This window comes from Microplitis demolitor, chromosome 8, assembly GCF_026212275.2.
Source record: "Microplitis demolitor isolate Queensland-Clemson2020A chromosome 8, iyMicDemo2.1a, whole genome shotgun sequence".
NCBI lineage: Eukaryota > Metazoa > Arthropoda > Insecta > Hymenoptera > Braconidae > Microplitis > Microplitis demolitor.
The window spans coordinates 20,684,851-20,704,335 of NC_068552.1; the positions used below are offsets into that span (position 1 = coordinate 20,684,851).

Below are 19,485 nucleotides of genomic sequence, written 5' to 3' on the forward strand. Positions count from 1 at the left end.
AACCAATTATACCATGAAACAAGTACGGAATATCAAACAGAATCATCGCTCAACGCACTATATATATGAAATGAATGTTAAAAAAATGTTGTATATATAGCGTTTTTTTTTTTTTTTTTTTTTTTTTTGTACGTTTGTCGACGTGTGTGTATTATAATGAAATGAAAGAAAGAAAGAAAAAAGGCTGGGTGGTAATAAGATGAGTATAGCATTTAAATAAAATTCCTGGTTAATTCAAAAAAGGGTCCTTATATCCACGCTATTTCTATCTTTCTTTAATTTTCTTCTCTCTCAATCGCCGCAATCGGGTTTATCCAAATTAATTGGTCGTAAATTAAGTGGCAAACTGAGAGTATAGCATGCGGATTCGAATAACGCTCGTAACACAAGTTGAGAGCGAGAAAAGGTGAATTGGTTATTGGTAAGGGACAAGAATCAAGTAAACTCATACTTACGCCCACTTATATATATATATATATATATATATATATATATATATATATATATCTACAACTGGCACATACTACTAGCAATTATTTTACTTTTGCCATCTTATTTTTATTCCACTTGCGATTGTATAAAAAAATTTTAATATATATATTACAAATATAGTCAACAAGAACGAGTACCTAGACTGTATTAAAAACTTCTTATTACAATTTACTAAGAAATTATTTGTATTATAATAAGAAAAAAAAAAAAAAAAAAAAAAAAAACAATTATTTTATATAAAATGAAAATATAGATGTATTTTTGTACACGTGTATATATAAATTTGATATGGTGAGAAAATAAACGGTGAGATTTGAGAAATCACAACGGCCAGTCACGTTTGCATCACGCAAGTAAAAAGATCCGGTAAAAGAATGTTAAACTCGGAACTCGGGCAATTAGTTGATATTTTAATACGCAAGAAATGATTCGCTCGTTATATCCGTATATGTATGTATACCGGTTGAAGTTGAGATGAGTTTACGAGTATAATAATCGTAGTAGTAGTAGTAGTAGTAGTAGCAGAAAAGTGTAGTCGAGTATCCGACAGGTACTCTTCAAAAGACTCTACCTGAAAAACCTGAGTTCAAACTTCCAATCCTACCAGCAATAGTATATATAGAACCAAAAATCTCTCATAAACTCATAAATATATTAAGAGTATGTGTGTATAGCTGATGGGGACCCAAATCTAGATGAGTAGTATAGTCTTGATTTATTTTATTGAATATATGTATGTAAAACGAGAAAGTAAATTATCACAGTTGGCACCTTATAATCTTATAAGTGAGTATAACACTGGCGGTTTTGCGGTCAAGACGCTATTAACTTTATTTTATCAAGTATATAATTATTTAACAACGATCATAACGAACATCGTTAACCACTGCAACTGTCACTCTGCGAAACCCCTCAAATATTTTTAACACTATCACGCTCATTTCATTATGAATTAAAATTGTCGATATTAATTAATCAATAAAACATATAAAAAAAAGAATGTGATTACTAAAATAGTAATTCAGAAAATACAATAAACTATACCTCAATAAGTATATTGAAAGTGTAATACACTGGATTTTGTCGAAACGCAAATAAAAGATATATATGACTCAACCCTAGTTGTTAATAGCTAATATTAGAAACGTTTTTATGTTCTTTTTTTTTTTTTTTTTTTTTTTAAAAAACCATTTATTACACATAAAAGGTATAGCGTTAATTATTATTATAAGTATTATTCTTTTTTTTTGTAAGTGCAAAGATTGAGTGCCGACAAGCTTTAATTATTAAACAATTTAATTAATTTTAATAATAAAGATATACTTATAATAAATCGGGAATACACGGTAGAGTAATAACTCTTTATACATATATTGAAACTAATTAAAATTTAAGCTTTCCCTAAGTTTACTATTTATTATTATGTTATAAATTTTTAAAATGTATTCATCATATGTGTGTGTACACTACTTATACGAATATTAAACTAATTTTTTTATTTTCATTTCATCTTATTATTTTTGTATTTTTGGATATTATTTTAAGTTCAAGCGGTGACAAAAATTCCACTCTTATCTCAACTGATGAAGTAGAAATTAGTAGTCGCTACCGTACACACATAACACCCCAATCTTATTAATCTGTTCTCCACTCATACGACTCAGTATATTATATACCGGTTATCCTTATAAATATATATATATATAGTGTAGTCTGTGGTTGTGTATTATATAGTTTCTGCTCTTTTTAAAAAAATTGTGCTGGAGATGAGACCGACACAGAGTCACATAACAGAAAGTCACCGAAAGCCACAGAAAGTAGTGAGTAGTCGCATTTGAACAACTAAACCGTAAGTGTTGGATTCTCGACCGTTGTTAAGTAAATTGGGTCCCTAACCGGTTTCTTATTTCGTGCTGGCCACTGTCTTACTCTCTACATTTGTACAGAGACGATCATCCTCACCAATCAATTCCTTTCGCATACATGCTTTAAACTATTATAATTATTATTATTATTATTATTATTATTATTATTATTATTATTATTATTATTATTATTATTATTATTATTATTATTATTATTAATTATCACTACATTTTTTTATAAATGTTTGATCATATCCTGAATTAAAATTTCATAATATTTTTTCTTAATTACTACATTGAGAATAATTATCATCTGAGCTTCAACGCTAACCCGGACCAGTAAAGCTCGAAACACTAGTGCCAACCGGACTTTTTACAGAGTCCTTTTTACAAAATGTATGATATATAGGACGATAAAATACTTTAAATGTTATAGAAAGCGCTCTGTAAAAAGTATATAGTTGTCGCCGTTTGCTATACAGCTTCACCAGGATACCACTATAGGAATTTTTAAGAAACATTGTCTACGTGTATTGATTATATATTCTGATATAATAACACTGTAGGTTTTAGACTATATTTAAAAGTATATGAAATTAAATTTTCACACGTTTTTGTACAATTGCGCACATATATTTGGAATTTTGATGCTATAATATTATCGATATTACTTAAAAGTAAATCCTGTCGACCAGAAAAAAAAAAAATATGTATATAGACAAACCTTTTGTTTTGTATACTACACATGGAAAGGAAGAAATAAGGACCAGGGATCTTCTAAGTATAGGTTACTCTTTTACTACCGTAAGATCTTGTGGTTTGATATCACATGGCTTTTTTTGTCAATTTATAAGGATTTATGCTCATAGCCTCGGGCTACTATAGGCGGCAACATCGCAGTTTGCTTTTCTAATATTTATTTCTTTTATTATTATTATTATTCTACACTTGATTATTTGTTACTCCATCAGTGAAGCTATTTAAATATTTATAACTGAAGCATTGTCTAAATTAACTTTTAATTTTTTTAAACTGATGCTGTACATAAAGTAGAGGAGGGTGGGGCAAAATGGGCCTCCATAAAATTGTATGGGGACCAACTTTGCCTCACCATCCCCTATATTAAATTATGTTATTAAATAAAATATTTTATGGTATAAATTATAGTATACTATACTGATAATTTTTTTTTTTTCAGGTAGATTCATGTGAAAATCTAACTTTAATAGACTCTAGGTTCTAATAAAAATATTATAAAATTAGACTAATTTACAATTTCTATTAAAAAAATTAATTTATAATTTTTCAACAGTTTTTAAGAAACTAAAAAATTCTTAAGCTAAATTTACGAGTATCTTATTTTGCCCAATTTATCCTATATACTGTTTAATAGATAAATATAATAATATTTATGATAAAAATAATATTAAACGGGCAGTAAGTGAAGAGGCGAATAGTAGATGATAAAAAATACGTGCTAAAGGGATAACTTTTTGTCTGTCATGGACACGCGACTGTCTCTCAGCTGTCTTTCATATGTATGTATCATATCCAGCAGCAGGTGATGCGAACAGCAGAGAACTCTGTAGGACTGTTATGTGGAGGAGGACACCATATCATCATCAGAGTTGTCTACATGAGTACAAAGTGCCGTCAGTGCAACAACTAGTAATGCTGCGACATTTACTGTAAATATATATATATATATATATATATATATATATATATATATATATATATATATATATCATATTATATACTATATACCACTCGCGGCCATTATTATCGTTTTCACAGAAGCACACATCATATATATATATATATATATATATATATATATATATATAACCTCCCTCTCGGTGTCCCTCCTTCCACTAACGACACCCTACCCTTTCTCGTCGTCAACTTGTCATTGTTCACGCCGATTCATCGTAACATGCGACGAGCTGTTGATTGTTTAATTAAACTACCAACGGCCCTCGCCATTACACTGAGTGCACATCATATATTCATCAACAGTAGTATAGCAAGACTATATAACTTGGAAATGCAACATAAATGCCTCCGAGGAACTACGATAAGTTGAAATATATGTTATACAATTCTCTTTTGTTTACACTTTATTCAACTCCAACATCCTCTTTTCTTTCCCTTTCATTACCTTTATCCCATCAGCAGCCGCGGCACAGTATACAATAATAATCATGTCACTTTACTGATTCGCTATTGTCCATAATACTCATATATATATATATATATATATATATATATATATATATATATATATATAAGTTGACAATAATACCATGGAGCAGGCAACAACAGTTAATTACTATCGGTCTGCAATATTAATTTACGTACGGAAATTAATACATTGCTGCATTACGGCATTAAAATATGCATTCCAATTCGTCATGCCAACATCGTTTTACTTACCGGTAAATTCAAGAAACACCGTAACCCGTCCGTAACCCTCGCACGTGACGAAATAAAAGCTGCGTATTTTCTAGCCATTATGGCCCTTGATAGAATATTCCATTATAGAATATTCCACTGCACCAAAAAATGTGCATACTTACGTAGATATGTCCAGGCCCTAGGTAAATCACCGTTAATAAATTCTAATAAAATTAAAAAATTTTTTTTATAAAAAACAGCTTAGTACACGTATACGATATAAAATAGTCTTTATATAAATTGATATTGGTGTTAAATGTATATATATAGATGCTGACCCAAACATATATACTGGAATATATATAAAGTAGAGTAGCTGTGGAGCTCTATCGATCGCTCGCTGGCGATTATTCTCAAACGGACCAATAACGCAACACAAGTATCACCGCTTGCTGTGAATACGCGCACCAACATATTCCTCTTTGTCGCAAGAGGAACCTGAGGTGGATGTAAAAGAGGAAGAGAGGTAAGAGGGGTATATATACAGTATACTGTGCTGTTGGCAACGGATGTGATGGGAGACACCGCGCGTTGCCGGGGTGATGCGCAACCCAAAGAGCTAAAGAGGGTGCGAGGAGGGAAGACATCACTGCTATTCTATTATATATACAGAAAACGAGAGAGAGAGAGAGAGAGAGAGAGAGAGAGAGAGAGAGAGAGAGAGAACGTCTGCGAATGATAGGAGTAGCGGGTGGCAACAATAGCCAGGAAATTACATAACTGTTGGAAATATCAACCAATACCAGAGTGTGTTAGTATTATTATTGTTATAATCTACTATATAGATCAACCACGATCGGCTTTTTCTCTCTCTCTTCTCTGTTTTCGCGTATTATTCTCATGCAGCCCACTTTTCTTGCGCTTTCATCACATTATTTACATGTATAATATTATACAAAACAACGTAAACGTTACTATAGGTGGCGTATTATATGATGCAGCCACTGGATATATATATATACCACCCGTACCGCGCGCAAAATACAACTCAAATAGCCGCGAGATAGTAGGTATACTATACAACTTGTATATAGAGAATTAAATGAGAAATTAAATGAGTTACATACAAAACGTTAACGACACAAAATCAAGAAAACGGAGAATAAATGTCATTCTTTAAAATTTTTTTAGTTTTTACAATTATAATTACATAACTAATGACTATTCAAAATTTAAGCAATAAATAATATGTATGTATATTTTCAGTCGATACATAATTGTGTTGAATATCTTATTAGTTTTGCTTGTGATATTTTCGAACACACATATATAAAATTTATCAACACTTATCGTGTATATATTATTACTACTATTATTATTATTATTATTATTATTATTATTATTATTATAGTTATCTCTTTATCAGAAATAATGTAAAACTTTTATTTAGCGGTAGGGGTCGTTGCACGATCCTTATATTTGAATAGGGTGAACTGTGTGATGATTGCAGGGTGCGAGTAGGGAAATAAAACGACAACATAAATGGCCGTTTAATGCCGCGTGGCCCAAATTGAATCTCAGTCACCCAATGATTATACTGATATACTGCTATACGACTAACTTGAAGATTATTTTTGAGATAAAATACTGCCGCACTCTGCATTTATATATGATAACGTATAAAATGATTATGAGACAATACTTACGCTTTATATTTACGACACCCTACTCATTCATTGATATATATACATATTATTATATGCATCATTTTAAAAATTCGAAATCACACATGATTCCCTTGGAAAAACCCCCCTCATCATAATGAATCTTTTCGTCTATTATAATTTATTTATATTATATATATCGACATTTTAATGTATATTATTATTGTGTAACATTGACATGCTTAAAAATAATAATAATAATAACAATTTCAACCATTGCATATCGTGTATACATACAAAGAGGAAAGAGCAGCTCATTGGAAAAGAGAAATAGATAAGAATCCTCTACATCGTACAGAGTTTTGTCACCAAATGTGAGTGTCTATATGTATGTGTATATGAGTGTTAGAATGTATTATAAACGAGTAGCATGAGTAAATGTTACTGTCAAACGGAAATTAAATATGCTTCGGTTGATAAGTCGAAGCGTCGCGTGGTGACATCTCCCCTTTCTTCATCCGCACACGCTTTCGTATCAACAGCACCAGGACGAACGAGATGAGCTATTGTGTGAGCTATTTTCAAGGGAATAGAAAATCTATCAGAGAAAATAACACATATGTAATATTATTGTATGTGCCATCACACCATCAGTATTCTACTATACTATTTAACTATTTAATTTTAATTTATTACATGTAAAAAAATATAAGTATATAAAATAGATTTCAATTAAAATAAATATATGAAAATAACGACATGTATTCTAAATGAAAAAAAAAAAAAAAAAAAAGCGAGCCAATAGTGATATGGAGCTATATGATATTTAAAAAAGATATGACTATACTTATAAAGTTGATATATCCACTAGCTGTGTATGTAATTAAATTAAAATAACAAGGCTCGTTAATTTGTTATTGTATTTTTTTAAAATGACTAGAAATTGCAGTTTGAAGGTTAAAAAAAATAATATTGTCAATTGAGAGAATTACTGTTTAAAAAATGAGCTCTTGAGTGCTTCTCAATACCATACTTAAAATATTAATTTTTTGTTTTTTTTATAAATATATAAATATTAAATATATATGCGGCGAACCATGGGATTATGGCGGCTCGTCAGTTTGAGGCAGCTTGAGGCAGCTTAAGGCTAGTAACTCCGGGAACGCTGTGAAAAATTGTTGGATCGTTAATGGAGCAGGTTAATGGTATATCGCAGCTCGGCATATGGACGCAAGCGCGAAAGGTAAAAACGAAACCACAGCATAACAGCATAACACAGCAGTACACAGTAGTAGTAACAACAGCCGCGGCGCTTCAACATTTCACCATACAAGCGGCATTTCACGAGTGAAATTTGATCAAGCAAATCCAATGCTGTTGACGGCAACTGATCACGTACATATATACAACCACCACCTACAATCGCCATGGCGACAAAGGTTAAACCGAAATTCGCTCTACATAATAAACATACCTTACTTTTATTTAATATTTTCAATAATAATAATATTAAAATGCATTTTTTAAAAATAATAAACAGTAATTTTTTCGTGTCATTATTGGTATATTTAATTAAATAAAATATAAAATTTGATGTAAATTTGAAAAATTAATTTTTTCCTTTTGTTTTAAAACTATTTTACTCAATATTATATTATTTTATAATTAAAATTTTTTGACATATGCACAGAATCACAGATATATGTAATATAACAAATGATAAATTATAATTGACATTTCTTTAATATAAATATATATTAGTAATTTTTTGATGAGGAGTTTAACTTTTTCAGAATGCCGCAATTCTATTTTCATCCATTCGGTCAAAATACAGACTGTAGTGGCAAATATCTACTTAGCTATTTATATATACATAGGAAAATAAAAGTTTTAAAAAAGGATCGTCAAGACGGTGAATAACAACAAGAATGACGATGATGATAATGATGACGACGAAAACGACGAAAACGACGAAAACGAGAACAAGAACAAGAACAAGAACGAAAGAAAAGATCCTTTATTAATGATGCGTGTGTTGTTGGTGATCCTCTTTCTTTATTGGTGATGTTGTTTTTACACTCGATCCCGCTCACTCATCTTTTATTCTTGTCCATTTATTTGCAGGGCTTCTTTTACTTGGCCTTTTTCGTTTAGTTCATCGGGGGATATCGCATCTGCGGAAGGTGAGACGACGTACTGGAGAAGCGCACCCGGTACACTCGACTAATTGGCCGATAAATCAACCTTGGGCTCACTTCTCTGCTTACGGTCGACTGTGCTGGACTGTGCCCTCAGCCTGCCTCAGCCTCTCAAAGTTGCTCAGAGCTGCTCAGAGCTGCTCAGAGCTGCTCAGAGCTCAAGACTGCAGGATAATACACTTGGATATGTATATGTGTATCCTACTCTCTTCTCTTTTCCCTCTCCTCTTTACTTTCTGGATCCAACTACTTCTTGTCTTTCGTTTCTCGCTAATGCGAATCCGCTACCGGAATTCAAAGACAACTCTTTCGCTCTCAATTAGCGCTAAATCGCGATTCTTTAATTCCAACTTTATTATTATTATTTAAAAAACTTTTTTGTTTTTTGTTTTTTATTATGATATACTGAGATGTATACTTAATTACCTAATAATAAAAAATTACAAGTGCGTACATGATGATAGTTAAAAAAAAATTAAGAGATTTTTATAATTATTATTATGAAATTGAATATGAGAGAAGGGAACATCTGCTCATATGTGTCTTATTCCAGCCAAGTATTGATATGTGGGTATGTGGGTATGTGGCTATGTGGCTATACCATACTTGGGCGTGCAGAACTAATCGCATCGAGCGAACTTGTCGGAATTAATTGGATCGGCCAATTAACGCTTACTCAACTGAAATGGTCCAAGCACGATTTAAACGCGCAATAAACCACCACAAATGAGATGAATCCATTTGCGTAGGATGCTCTTCTCTTACACTCTATATATTTATATATTCAAAAGATTATATATATATATATATATATACAACATTTTATTCAGGAGCACTGTCTGAGAATAGTCTTAAATGGATAATTCCTTATCATTTATATTATTTATATGTATTTGATTAAGCATTGGGTTATCTAATATAGCCTTTACCTCAGAAAAACTTTGCTTTTTTTTTAAATAGCCACTAGCACTGGTAATTTAACCGACTACAAGCTACAACACTAAATAAATCACAAAAGTTAAACAACTCAATAAAATTATTAACCCAGTGCATTATTAGCAAAAAAATATTCAATCTATGTGTGTTATTTATTTATTTAAAATTTGAATAAACACCGTCAAGCCGAAATAATTACAATTATTTAATTAAATAAATCTGTTTTCAAAGTAAACTTGTGTATATATATATATATATATATATATATATCTTTTAAGAATCATTCAATAATAAATATTTATTATACCTTTAAATATTTCAGAATAATTAATAAATTTTTGAGTCATCTAACTCCATCTGAATGTTGATCCAAATGAGTATATTAAATACATATACCAACAGTCGTTATTAATTAAATAGGAAGTTACCATCCCAAGTGTATGAAGAAAAATAATATGTACAATACCTTAAAATGGTTAAAAAAAAAAAAACATATAGCGCCAGAGTTTAAATTTTTTTAAAAGCTTAAAATAGTTAAATTATAAATTCGAAGTATTTAATGTGAGCTCAAAAATAAAAATAAAAAAATGAGAAACTGTTTTTAGAGGACTATAGAGCATAAAGGGCATAACATGTAACCTCAGGTGTTTAAATTTTTAAATTATTTATTTGATGGCTGTTATTGGTAATTTATAGTTTAAGTAACATGATTTAATAGTAATAATAATCCAAGATTTTTATTAAAATTTTTAAATTTCTTATTAAAAAACTTAAACAATAAATTAAAATGACTCGGATTGGTGTTGATGTATAATAAATCTTTATTTTCGTGATTTTTATTTTATTTTTTATTATTATTATTATTATTGTTATTGAATCGTATATGTACAAAAGTAAGTGTAGTACAGCATAAATGTACACACAATTAATTAATCAATCACACTGGGAAAATACTTGTATGTAGTTATGTACTTAATACTTTGACGCGCAGTCATCATCACCTTGCGTGCAAAAAGAAGAAATATATAGAATAATCTCATGTATGATAAATAAGTGTTACCAAATCATCATATTGTGGAATGATTCTTGTACTTAAAAATTATATTGATAAGTGGTCGATTATATTTTAATTACAACAGAATATTTTACTAGTTATACTTTGAGATAAAGAAAAATATAAATAACAGTATCAAAATTTTTAATAATTAAATTATTACATCAATAAATTATGTTAAATATTTATACCTTTTAAGAAAATTAAAAGTTTTTATTCCTCTTAGATTACAAAAACTTGTTCTATTGTTTGTTTTTTCATTATTTAGCAATATATTTAATTATTAATTTTTTAATTTTTGAAATAATGCATTTATACACACGCGTATTTTCTTTTTTATGCATCCACGAATTTCTAAAATTTTATTAATTTACACCAATTAATTTATTATATAATTTTCATAATCATTTTTCCCTTCCATCAATCAGTTATATAAATTTAAATACTTGCATTATTTGGTAATAAAAAAATAAAATATCCTGAAATTAAGAAAATAATTTTTAAAAAATAATAATAAAATTTTATAAAATTTTAAATGACTGATGAACTTGTTTATTGTTATCATAAATTACATTTAAAAGTTCGCGGCTATTTATTTAGTAGTGAAATACGTGGATGCGTATAATCATTGTTGATGATAATGATAATGATAATGACAATGATAATAATATTAATAAAAAATAAAACAGTTGATGCGCGCGCAAATGCAAATGACAATATGTATAATTATTAAATGGATTTAAATTACAATATAGCCTAGTCTAAAAGAATATATGTTGATTTATGTCAATGCGTATTTGTATATGTATGAGAAAATGAAAATTTATGTATGTATGTGTGTTTTGTGTTTTTTTTTTAAATATTTTCTTATGGGAGACAGAGATGAATAAATGATGTTGAAATATTAATATTTATTTTTTCTTGTTTTTGTTGGCTTGATTTTTTGTTTTAGTCGCAGCTGTCATTTTGGCATTCTTCTTTTTAGGCTCTTCATCCTCGTCCTCGTCAACTTCGGTGTCCTGTATTACACATTAAAAATACGTATGTATATAATTTACAATCATAATCAAATTTACATACATATAGATGTATACAAAATAAATATTTTTTTTATAAATGTAGATTAAATTATTAATATTTCAATAAAATCAACGCCAAGATGGAAAAATGACAAGGTTATAATTGTCTTTATTATAATTATCATTATCATCAACATCATTATCATTATTGTTATTGTTATGATTATTATTATTATATTTAAAAAAATAAAAAAACATGTTGAATTTATTTCCAAATAAAATAATTTATTTGAGGAAAAGTAAATGTAACACTAAACAAATGCAAAAAAAAAAAAAAATAATAATAATAATAATAATAATAAAAAATAAAATACAAGAAATATAATAATGGAATTTTGTCGCGTCTTCGTAAATTGATACGATATTAATAAATATATCGTCGTTATCTTTACAATTATTAATTTACGTGTTAAAGATATTATGAAAAAATTTAAAATAATTAACACTGTATCATGAAAGCACAAGTTTGCTTATCATCAATTTTTTTTTTCTAATGGTATATGTTATCGCCGTCACCTGACTATACGTTTTACTTGTCTATTGCTTCATCCATCTTGGCGCGTTTGGTGCCATTTTTTTTACCATCCGCGGTTTGCTTTCGTTTCTTTTGTGATGCCTGAAATTTTTAGTCTATTTTATATAAGATCCCGATAAATATATATATACATATATATTTTTTTTTGAATCAACTACCCAACAGAAAATGTAACTCGTAAAAAAAAAAAAAAAAAAAGGAAAAAAAAATCGACTAATTGGTTTTTTATTTTTAACAATAGATTAGTATTTATGTTATTACTCTGTAAATGTGTAATTATTATCTCTTACCTTTTCCTCATCATCGTCTTCCATGTTTTCCTCGTCCATCTCCTCCTCCAAGTCGTCAAATTCTTCCATATGTGTTCCTATTATAATATTTCATAGAAAAATAACGTAATTATTAATAATAATAATAATAATAATAATAATATAGTCCATAGGTATATACAAAAATATAAAAAAATTAAAAACTTACCCAATAAATTGTGTCCTACTATGTGAATAGGTCCACTACCTTTAACTAAAGAAAAAGTTACTGGTGGATCGGGAAAACTGAGGTCCAAAATAATTTGTTCGGTTTTTCCTCTTTCCAGTAAAGCAATCGGCGTTTTTATTAATCCCTTCAGTCCCATAGCTTCAACTTGAAGAACATTTAGTTCACCAACCTTAGCTTCTGGTCCCAACAAAGCCTTAAAAAATAAAAATAAATAATTAAATTTGTTAATAATTAAAAGAACACAATACAAAAATAATAATAATAATATTTTTTAAATTTTGTTTTTTAGATGCATGTGACATTGATATAATTGGCGCGCAAACTTGGCTAATCCAATAGGATTTCAGAATTATGAAGGAGCGGGCTGTATAACCTCTCTTACTTTTATCATTGCGTCGTTTTCGTCTAAATACTCGTTGCCATTATCATTGTTGTCGTTACACATGCCATTAAATTATTTACTGAGTTAGTTTAAGAACGATATTATCTTACATTTAATGTTAAATTCAAATTTATGTGTAATAAAAAAAAAAAGATATATATTTCACTACTAAATATAAAAAGCATGAATGTATTTACAGAAGCTAAATGATTGAAAAAAAAAAAAAAAAAATAATAATAATAATAATAATAATAATAATAATAAAATGAAACAACATTTACCATTTTGATAATGAGTTTTTGGTCAACTCCAAAGTGCTGATTACCACCATCTGCATCATCATTTTTATGCTCAGGATCCCAAACCTCGCTGGCATTGGCTCCTTGAAGAGTTATTCCTACAGAAAATAATATTTCATAAATTAAAACGATCGAGTAAACAATATATATATATATTTATATATATATATTTATATTTAAAAAAAAAAAAAAAAAAAAAAAAATGAATAAATAGATAATTATAATTATAATAAAAAATAATAATTGACAATAAAAGTAGTTTATATAGTAGTATTTAGCAGTAGCTCATACATCACAATGGCCGAAAATCAACCGGCGTCCTGTTCATAGCGTTGAAAGAACTTTTTATAAATATTTAGCGGTAAGTAAGTATTTAAATTATAAAATAACACTATATTTAAATAATAAAAATATAAATAAATAATAATTACCATAAAGATATTCCTCTGCCATAATGATTGAATAAATATAAACGGATTTTTATGAGAAAACGTAAAGGATGCTTAAATCCGAACAGTAAAGAACTAGTAAAGTCGTAAAGCAACGTAAAGACTGTAGAGACTGTAGAGAGTGCCTGCCGAAAGCCCAAGTTGTTTAATGCTGCTACTGCTGCTGCTGCTGTGTGCTGTTGAAGAGCAACCAAGAGAATGTAGCTCAATGTAGATTGTACCGATTGTACAGAATGTATTTTAGAGTATTATCAGTAATCAGTTAGTATGGTTTGTATTCTCGTATATGCTCGTACGGTTAGTACGTTAGTTTAGCTTTCGGTTGGTTTAGGTCGTTTAGGTAGTTCGTTCGGTTTGGTTCGGTCCGTTTAACGTTCAATTTTAACGCTACTCACATTTTATATACATTAAACAAGACCAACAAACCCAACAAGACATTACATTCACACACTATATGACTATATGACTATACCTATGTATGTGTGTTCATGTCAGTGATTGGTGGAATTCGCGTGGTTGGCAAAGAAGAAGACCGACACGAAACCCGATTTACAAGGCAAGAAGACGCTAGTAAACGCTATAAAAACAAGAGGGCGCGCAAGCAAATATCACCGATATGACCTATACTAACTTTTTAGAAATAGTTGTTGTTGTTGTTAAGAAATTATAGTTGTTACTTTCACTGGTAAATGAAATTTATTTATAAATTATTATACTGCTTAATTAAATATCAGATTATAACTCATTTATATTTGTATCCAGTGTAGTTGGGCAGATTTCCACCTGATCATCGGCTAAATTTATTTCCATGTAACGATTAGTATACAATTTATGTATAGCTTTTTGTTTTTTAGCCTCTCTAGAGTCTAGGTTGTTGCTTCTTTCTTGGTTGCTTGTCGTAAGCGTCGTAAATACATATGGCATATGGATATGTATAATTATTATCGCTGCATTGAAATGCATTGAAAATCTCTACATGGAAATGGAGGAAAATAAAATAATTATTTCAAGTTTAAAACGTTTAAGATATGTGGCAAAAATACCTACTGTTACGTACACGCATACACCATTTAGAGTAAATTATTATTCTCAAAAAAATAACAACATATACATTCATATAAACTATTAGAATATACAACATATATAGGTATATTTATATATATTTATGTATAATTTGTGCTATTTTATTAATAATAATAATAATAAAATTAAACAAGTGTACTCGTGTCGGCTTTATTTAATATAAAATTTTTAATGAAATTTAATGAATTATTGGGGAATACTCCCCATAGCGATCACAATTGCAATTGGTATTTTTCTTTGAAAATATAATAACACCAACAATAATAATAATAATAATAATAATAATAATAATAATAATACCAACCCACAGTAGTATACAAGTTTTAACCAATAAAAAATCCATTGTATTACAAGTACATATTAATAATTTTAAAAATTATAATCATAAACGACGAAATGAAGTTAACACAAAAAATTATATTTTCATTATTATTTAACATATTATTATATCAGTTGACGTATGCTGATGAACATAATCATATTGTAAGTATTAATATATTTGATATAATAATAATAATAATAATAATAATAATAATAATAATAATAATAATAATAATAATGATAATAATAATATTAAATGGCATATTGTTAAATGTTATTAAATAGTATGAAGATAATGAACAAGTTGTATTGTGGATGAGCACCATCGGACCTTATCACAATAGACAAGAAACTTATGCCTATGATTCATTACCATTTTGCAACGGCAAAAAAGAAGCAATTGATCATTATCATGAAACATTATCAGAAGCTCTTCAAGGCATCGAACTTAAATTTAGTGGCTTGGATATTGACTTTAAAGGTAATATATATATATATATATATATATATATATAATTTATTTTATTATTATTAATGAGTGTTTTATTATCTATGAAATTATTATATCTTGTATAGCTCCAGTACCAAAAACAACTGTATGTTCAATTGACTTAACAGAAAACGATATGAAAGCATTTATTTATGCTATTAAAAATCAATATTGGTACCAAATGTATATAGATAATCTTCCAATATGGGGTAATTATTAACAGTATATTATAATATTTATTGTTTATTATGAATATATATCTATATATCTTTAAAAAATTTTTTTTGTTAGGTGTCGTTGGTGAGGATGAAAACAATGGTGATGAGATATCGTATTATTTATTTACTCACAAAAAATTCGACATTGGATACAATGATAAACAAATAGTTGATGTTAACTTGACAACTAATAGTGTCAAAGTCAAGTTGACTCCAAATGCACATATTACATTTACTTATGAAGTTAATTGGAAAAAAAGTAATGTTAAGTTTGAAGATAGATTTGATAAGTATTTGGATCCCAGCTTCTTCCAACATAGAGTAAATACTATTATTATTATTTTTATTTACCAATTGGCATTGTTATATATAATAATTATTTTATATCTCTGCAGATACACTGGTTTAGTATTTTTAATAGTTTTATGATGGTAATTTTTCTTGTCGGACTTGTTTCAATGATATTGATGCGTACATTGAGAAAAGATTACGCAAGATATAGTAAAGATGAAGAAATAGATGACATTGAACGAGATTTGGGTGATGAATATGGTTGGAAACAAGTTCATGGTGATGTATTTCGACCAGCTAGTCATCCAATATTATTCTCAGCACTCATTGGTGCTGGTTATCAGGTATATTATTATTATTATTATTATTTATAACTATTTCAAGTATTTTTTAAATTATATATAAATAATTACAGGTGACTGTTGTAGTACTTAGTGTTATAATATTTGCAATACTTGGAGAGCTTTATACTGAACGAGGTTCAATGCTTTCAACAGCAATATTTATGTATGCTGCTACATCACCAGTTAACGGTTATGCTGGTGGTGGACTTTATGCACGTATGGGTGGACGAATATGGATAAAACAAATGTTATTAAGTGCATTTATGCTACCAATTATGGTCTGTGGTACAGCATTTTTTATAAATTTTATTGCTATGTACTATCATGCAAGTCGCGCTATTCCCTTTGGCTCAATGGTAATAAATAATAAATAATAAATAATAAAAAATAAATAATAACAATATGTTAATTTATTTATAATTATTATTGTAATATTGTAGGTTGCAGTGACATGTATATGCGTATTTGTTATTTTACCATTAACATTGGTTGGAACAATATTAGGGCGTAATCTTGGTGGTACACCAGACGCACCATGCAGAGTTAATGCAGTACCCCGTCCAATTCCTGAAAAAAAATGGTTTATGGAACCATTGATAATTATTTTACTGGGTGGTATTCTTCCTTTTGGCTCAATATTTATTGAAATGTATTTTATATTTACGTCATTTTGGGCATATAAAATATATTACGTTTATGGATTTATGTTACTGGTATTCGTTATTTTGATGATTGTAACTGTTTGTGTTACTATTGTATGCACATACTTTTTATTAAACGCCGAAGATTACAGATGGTAAATATCATTTAAATTCATCATTATTTTATATTATTATTATTATTATTATTATTATTATTATTATTATTATTATTATTATTATTAAATATAAACTAAATTTACACAAAATTATAGGCAATGGACGAGCTTCTTAGCAGCTGCATCTACCGCCGGTTATGTTTACATTTATTCATTCTACTATTTCTTCTTCAAAACAAAGTAATTATATTAATAATTATTTAAAATATAATAAGTATTGCTTTGAACTAATGTTTTTTTTTTTACAGAATGTATGGCCTTTTTCAAACTGCATTTTATTTCAGTTACATGGCACTCTTCAGTTTAGCTCTTGGTATAATGTGCGGTACAGTAGGATATATTGGTACTAATGCATTTGTTCGCAAAATTTATTCCACAGTTAAAATAGATTAAATTCTTTCTATTTAATAATATTTATTATAAAATATAATAAACCATCATTTTGAATTGTACAAACGAAAAAAATTTAATCAGTGTCGTAATTTCTGTACATCATCATCATCATCATCATCATCATCATCATCATTGATTACACGTACAACATTTTTGTTTAATTGATACATAATGCGTCGTCAATGTTAATATAATAAAATTGGCCAATTTGTGCAATCAGGAATTGTACTTAAAATTTTTGTTTAATTTTGTTAGCAATCAACGACTTTACTTTCATAATGTTAATAATATGTCATGAAATTTTATTATAATTTATTTAAATTTACTACATTGTGTTAACTTAATACCTTAAGAAAAAATTTGTAAAAGAAAAAAAAAACATTTTTTTAAAAATAATAATATTTTTCTTGTAAACATTATAGTATATAAACACATACTAAGTAGATAATTATTGCGTTTATGATTAAATATTATAAACTTATGATTAGCTCCAAGTCTTCTTTAACAAAGTTGTGTTCCAATGACGATTAAGCGAGTAGTTAAAAAAAGAAAAAAAAATAATTAGAGTAAGGAATAACAGTAACTATTTAATATATTATTTAAAATTAAAATTAAAAGTAGATTATTGGGAAAAAATTGATGTATATTTGTGAAGGATGCAAAATAATTATATATAGTAAGCAACAATATACTAAATGATGATAATAATAGACTCTGGTATAAATTTAGCTTAATATAATGTATTATAATTGAATATTTAGTGCAACGAAAAGCATAATTTATTTACGTTTTCGCATTAGCACTTTTATATTCTTCAACACACATTAATTATAATACTATATTGTTTTTATATTAATAAAAATAAAAAATAAATAAAAATAATATTTATTTTATAATTTAAGTTACATCATATATTATAATTAATAACAATGGTCTAATAATGAAAATTAAATCAACTAATAAAATATTTTAAACTTAATATAATAAATAAATATTTAAAAATCGATGATAATGGCATTGCTAGAAGTAATAATAATAATAATAATAATAATAATAATAATAAAATTATGATATAAAAATTTTAAGTGATTGATGGATGATTATACATGTAATTTAAATCATCTTTTTTGAGTTATTTTATAACAGAGAAAAGGTTACAGTCAATTATCAATGTAAATACATAGACAGTGTCATCTGCCCACATCTGCCTTTCGCCAATTACAACAAAAAAAAGTGTATTTCTTAAGTTTTTATGTTTTTGTCTACTAAAGGGCTTTATAATGAAGAAAAAATGTTAATATTGTGATGAGTAATTTCCCACAGGGGAATTTTTACGGGTCACTTTTCATAGATAATCATCTTCATTTATCTTCATATGGTTCTGAATTTAAAAAATAAATTTTTATCTGAACTTTTTGGGGTTTCTCTTGTTAGCGGATATCATAATTAACAAAAAAAAAAGAAAAACATTAATATTGTGCTAAATTATTTTCAGCAAGGAAAAAGTTACGGGATACTTTTAATGCTGCTAATACATAAATAGAGTCATCTTCTCGTATCTCCTCGACGCCGATTAAAAAAAAAAATATATAATTCTTTCTAGAGTTATATTATAATTATAAACGGGATATATTAATAAAAACAAAGAAATAATGAAAAAGATAAGGTTTTTTTTAGATA

General features: G+C 27.7%; 2 protein-coding genes across 3 annotated transcripts; one reads left to right on the plus strand and one right to left on the minus strand.

Annotated features, from left to right (window-relative positions):
* Positions 1 to 11,099: 11,099 nt before the first annotated feature.
* Positions 11,100 to 14,010, minus strand: LOC103576633 (nucleoplasmin-like protein). 2 transcript variants are annotated; one of them, XM_008556939.3, is made up of 6 exons: positions 13,831 to 14,010; positions 13,382 to 13,497; positions 12,698 to 12,911; positions 12,511 to 12,587; positions 12,202 to 12,301; positions 11,537 to 11,625 (listed from the first exon to the last, which is right to left on the minus strand). In XM_008556939.3, exons 1-5 carry the CDS (start codon positions 13,850 to 13,852, stop codon positions 12,215 to 12,217), a joined length of 516 nt encoding a protein of 171 aa, XP_008555161.1. In that variant the 5' UTR covers positions 13,853 to 14,010; the 3' UTR covers positions 11,537 to 11,625; positions 12,202 to 12,214. The 2 variants fall into 2 exon arrangements, with proteins under 2 accessions (XP_008555160.1, XP_008555161.1); XM_008556938.3 differs by lacking the exon at positions 12,202 to 12,301 and having other exon boundaries at positions 11,100 to 11,625; positions 13,831 to 14,006.
* A 1,308-nt stretch (positions 14,011 to 15,318) lies between these two features.
* On the plus strand, positions 15,319 to 18,631 carry LOC103576632 (transmembrane 9 superfamily member 3). Its single transcript, XM_053741133.1, has 9 exons — positions 15,319 to 15,414; positions 15,538 to 15,733; positions 15,829 to 15,951; positions 16,034 to 16,281; positions 16,356 to 16,595; positions 16,667 to 16,951; positions 17,036 to 17,391; positions 17,509 to 17,592; positions 17,661 to 18,631. Exons 1-9 carry the CDS (start codon positions 15,328 to 15,330, stop codon positions 17,803 to 17,805), a joined length of 1,764 nt encoding a protein of 587 aa, XP_053597108.1. The 5' UTR covers positions 15,319 to 15,327; the 3' UTR covers positions 17,806 to 18,631.
* The last annotated feature ends 854 nt before the right edge of the window (positions 18,632 to 19,485 follow it).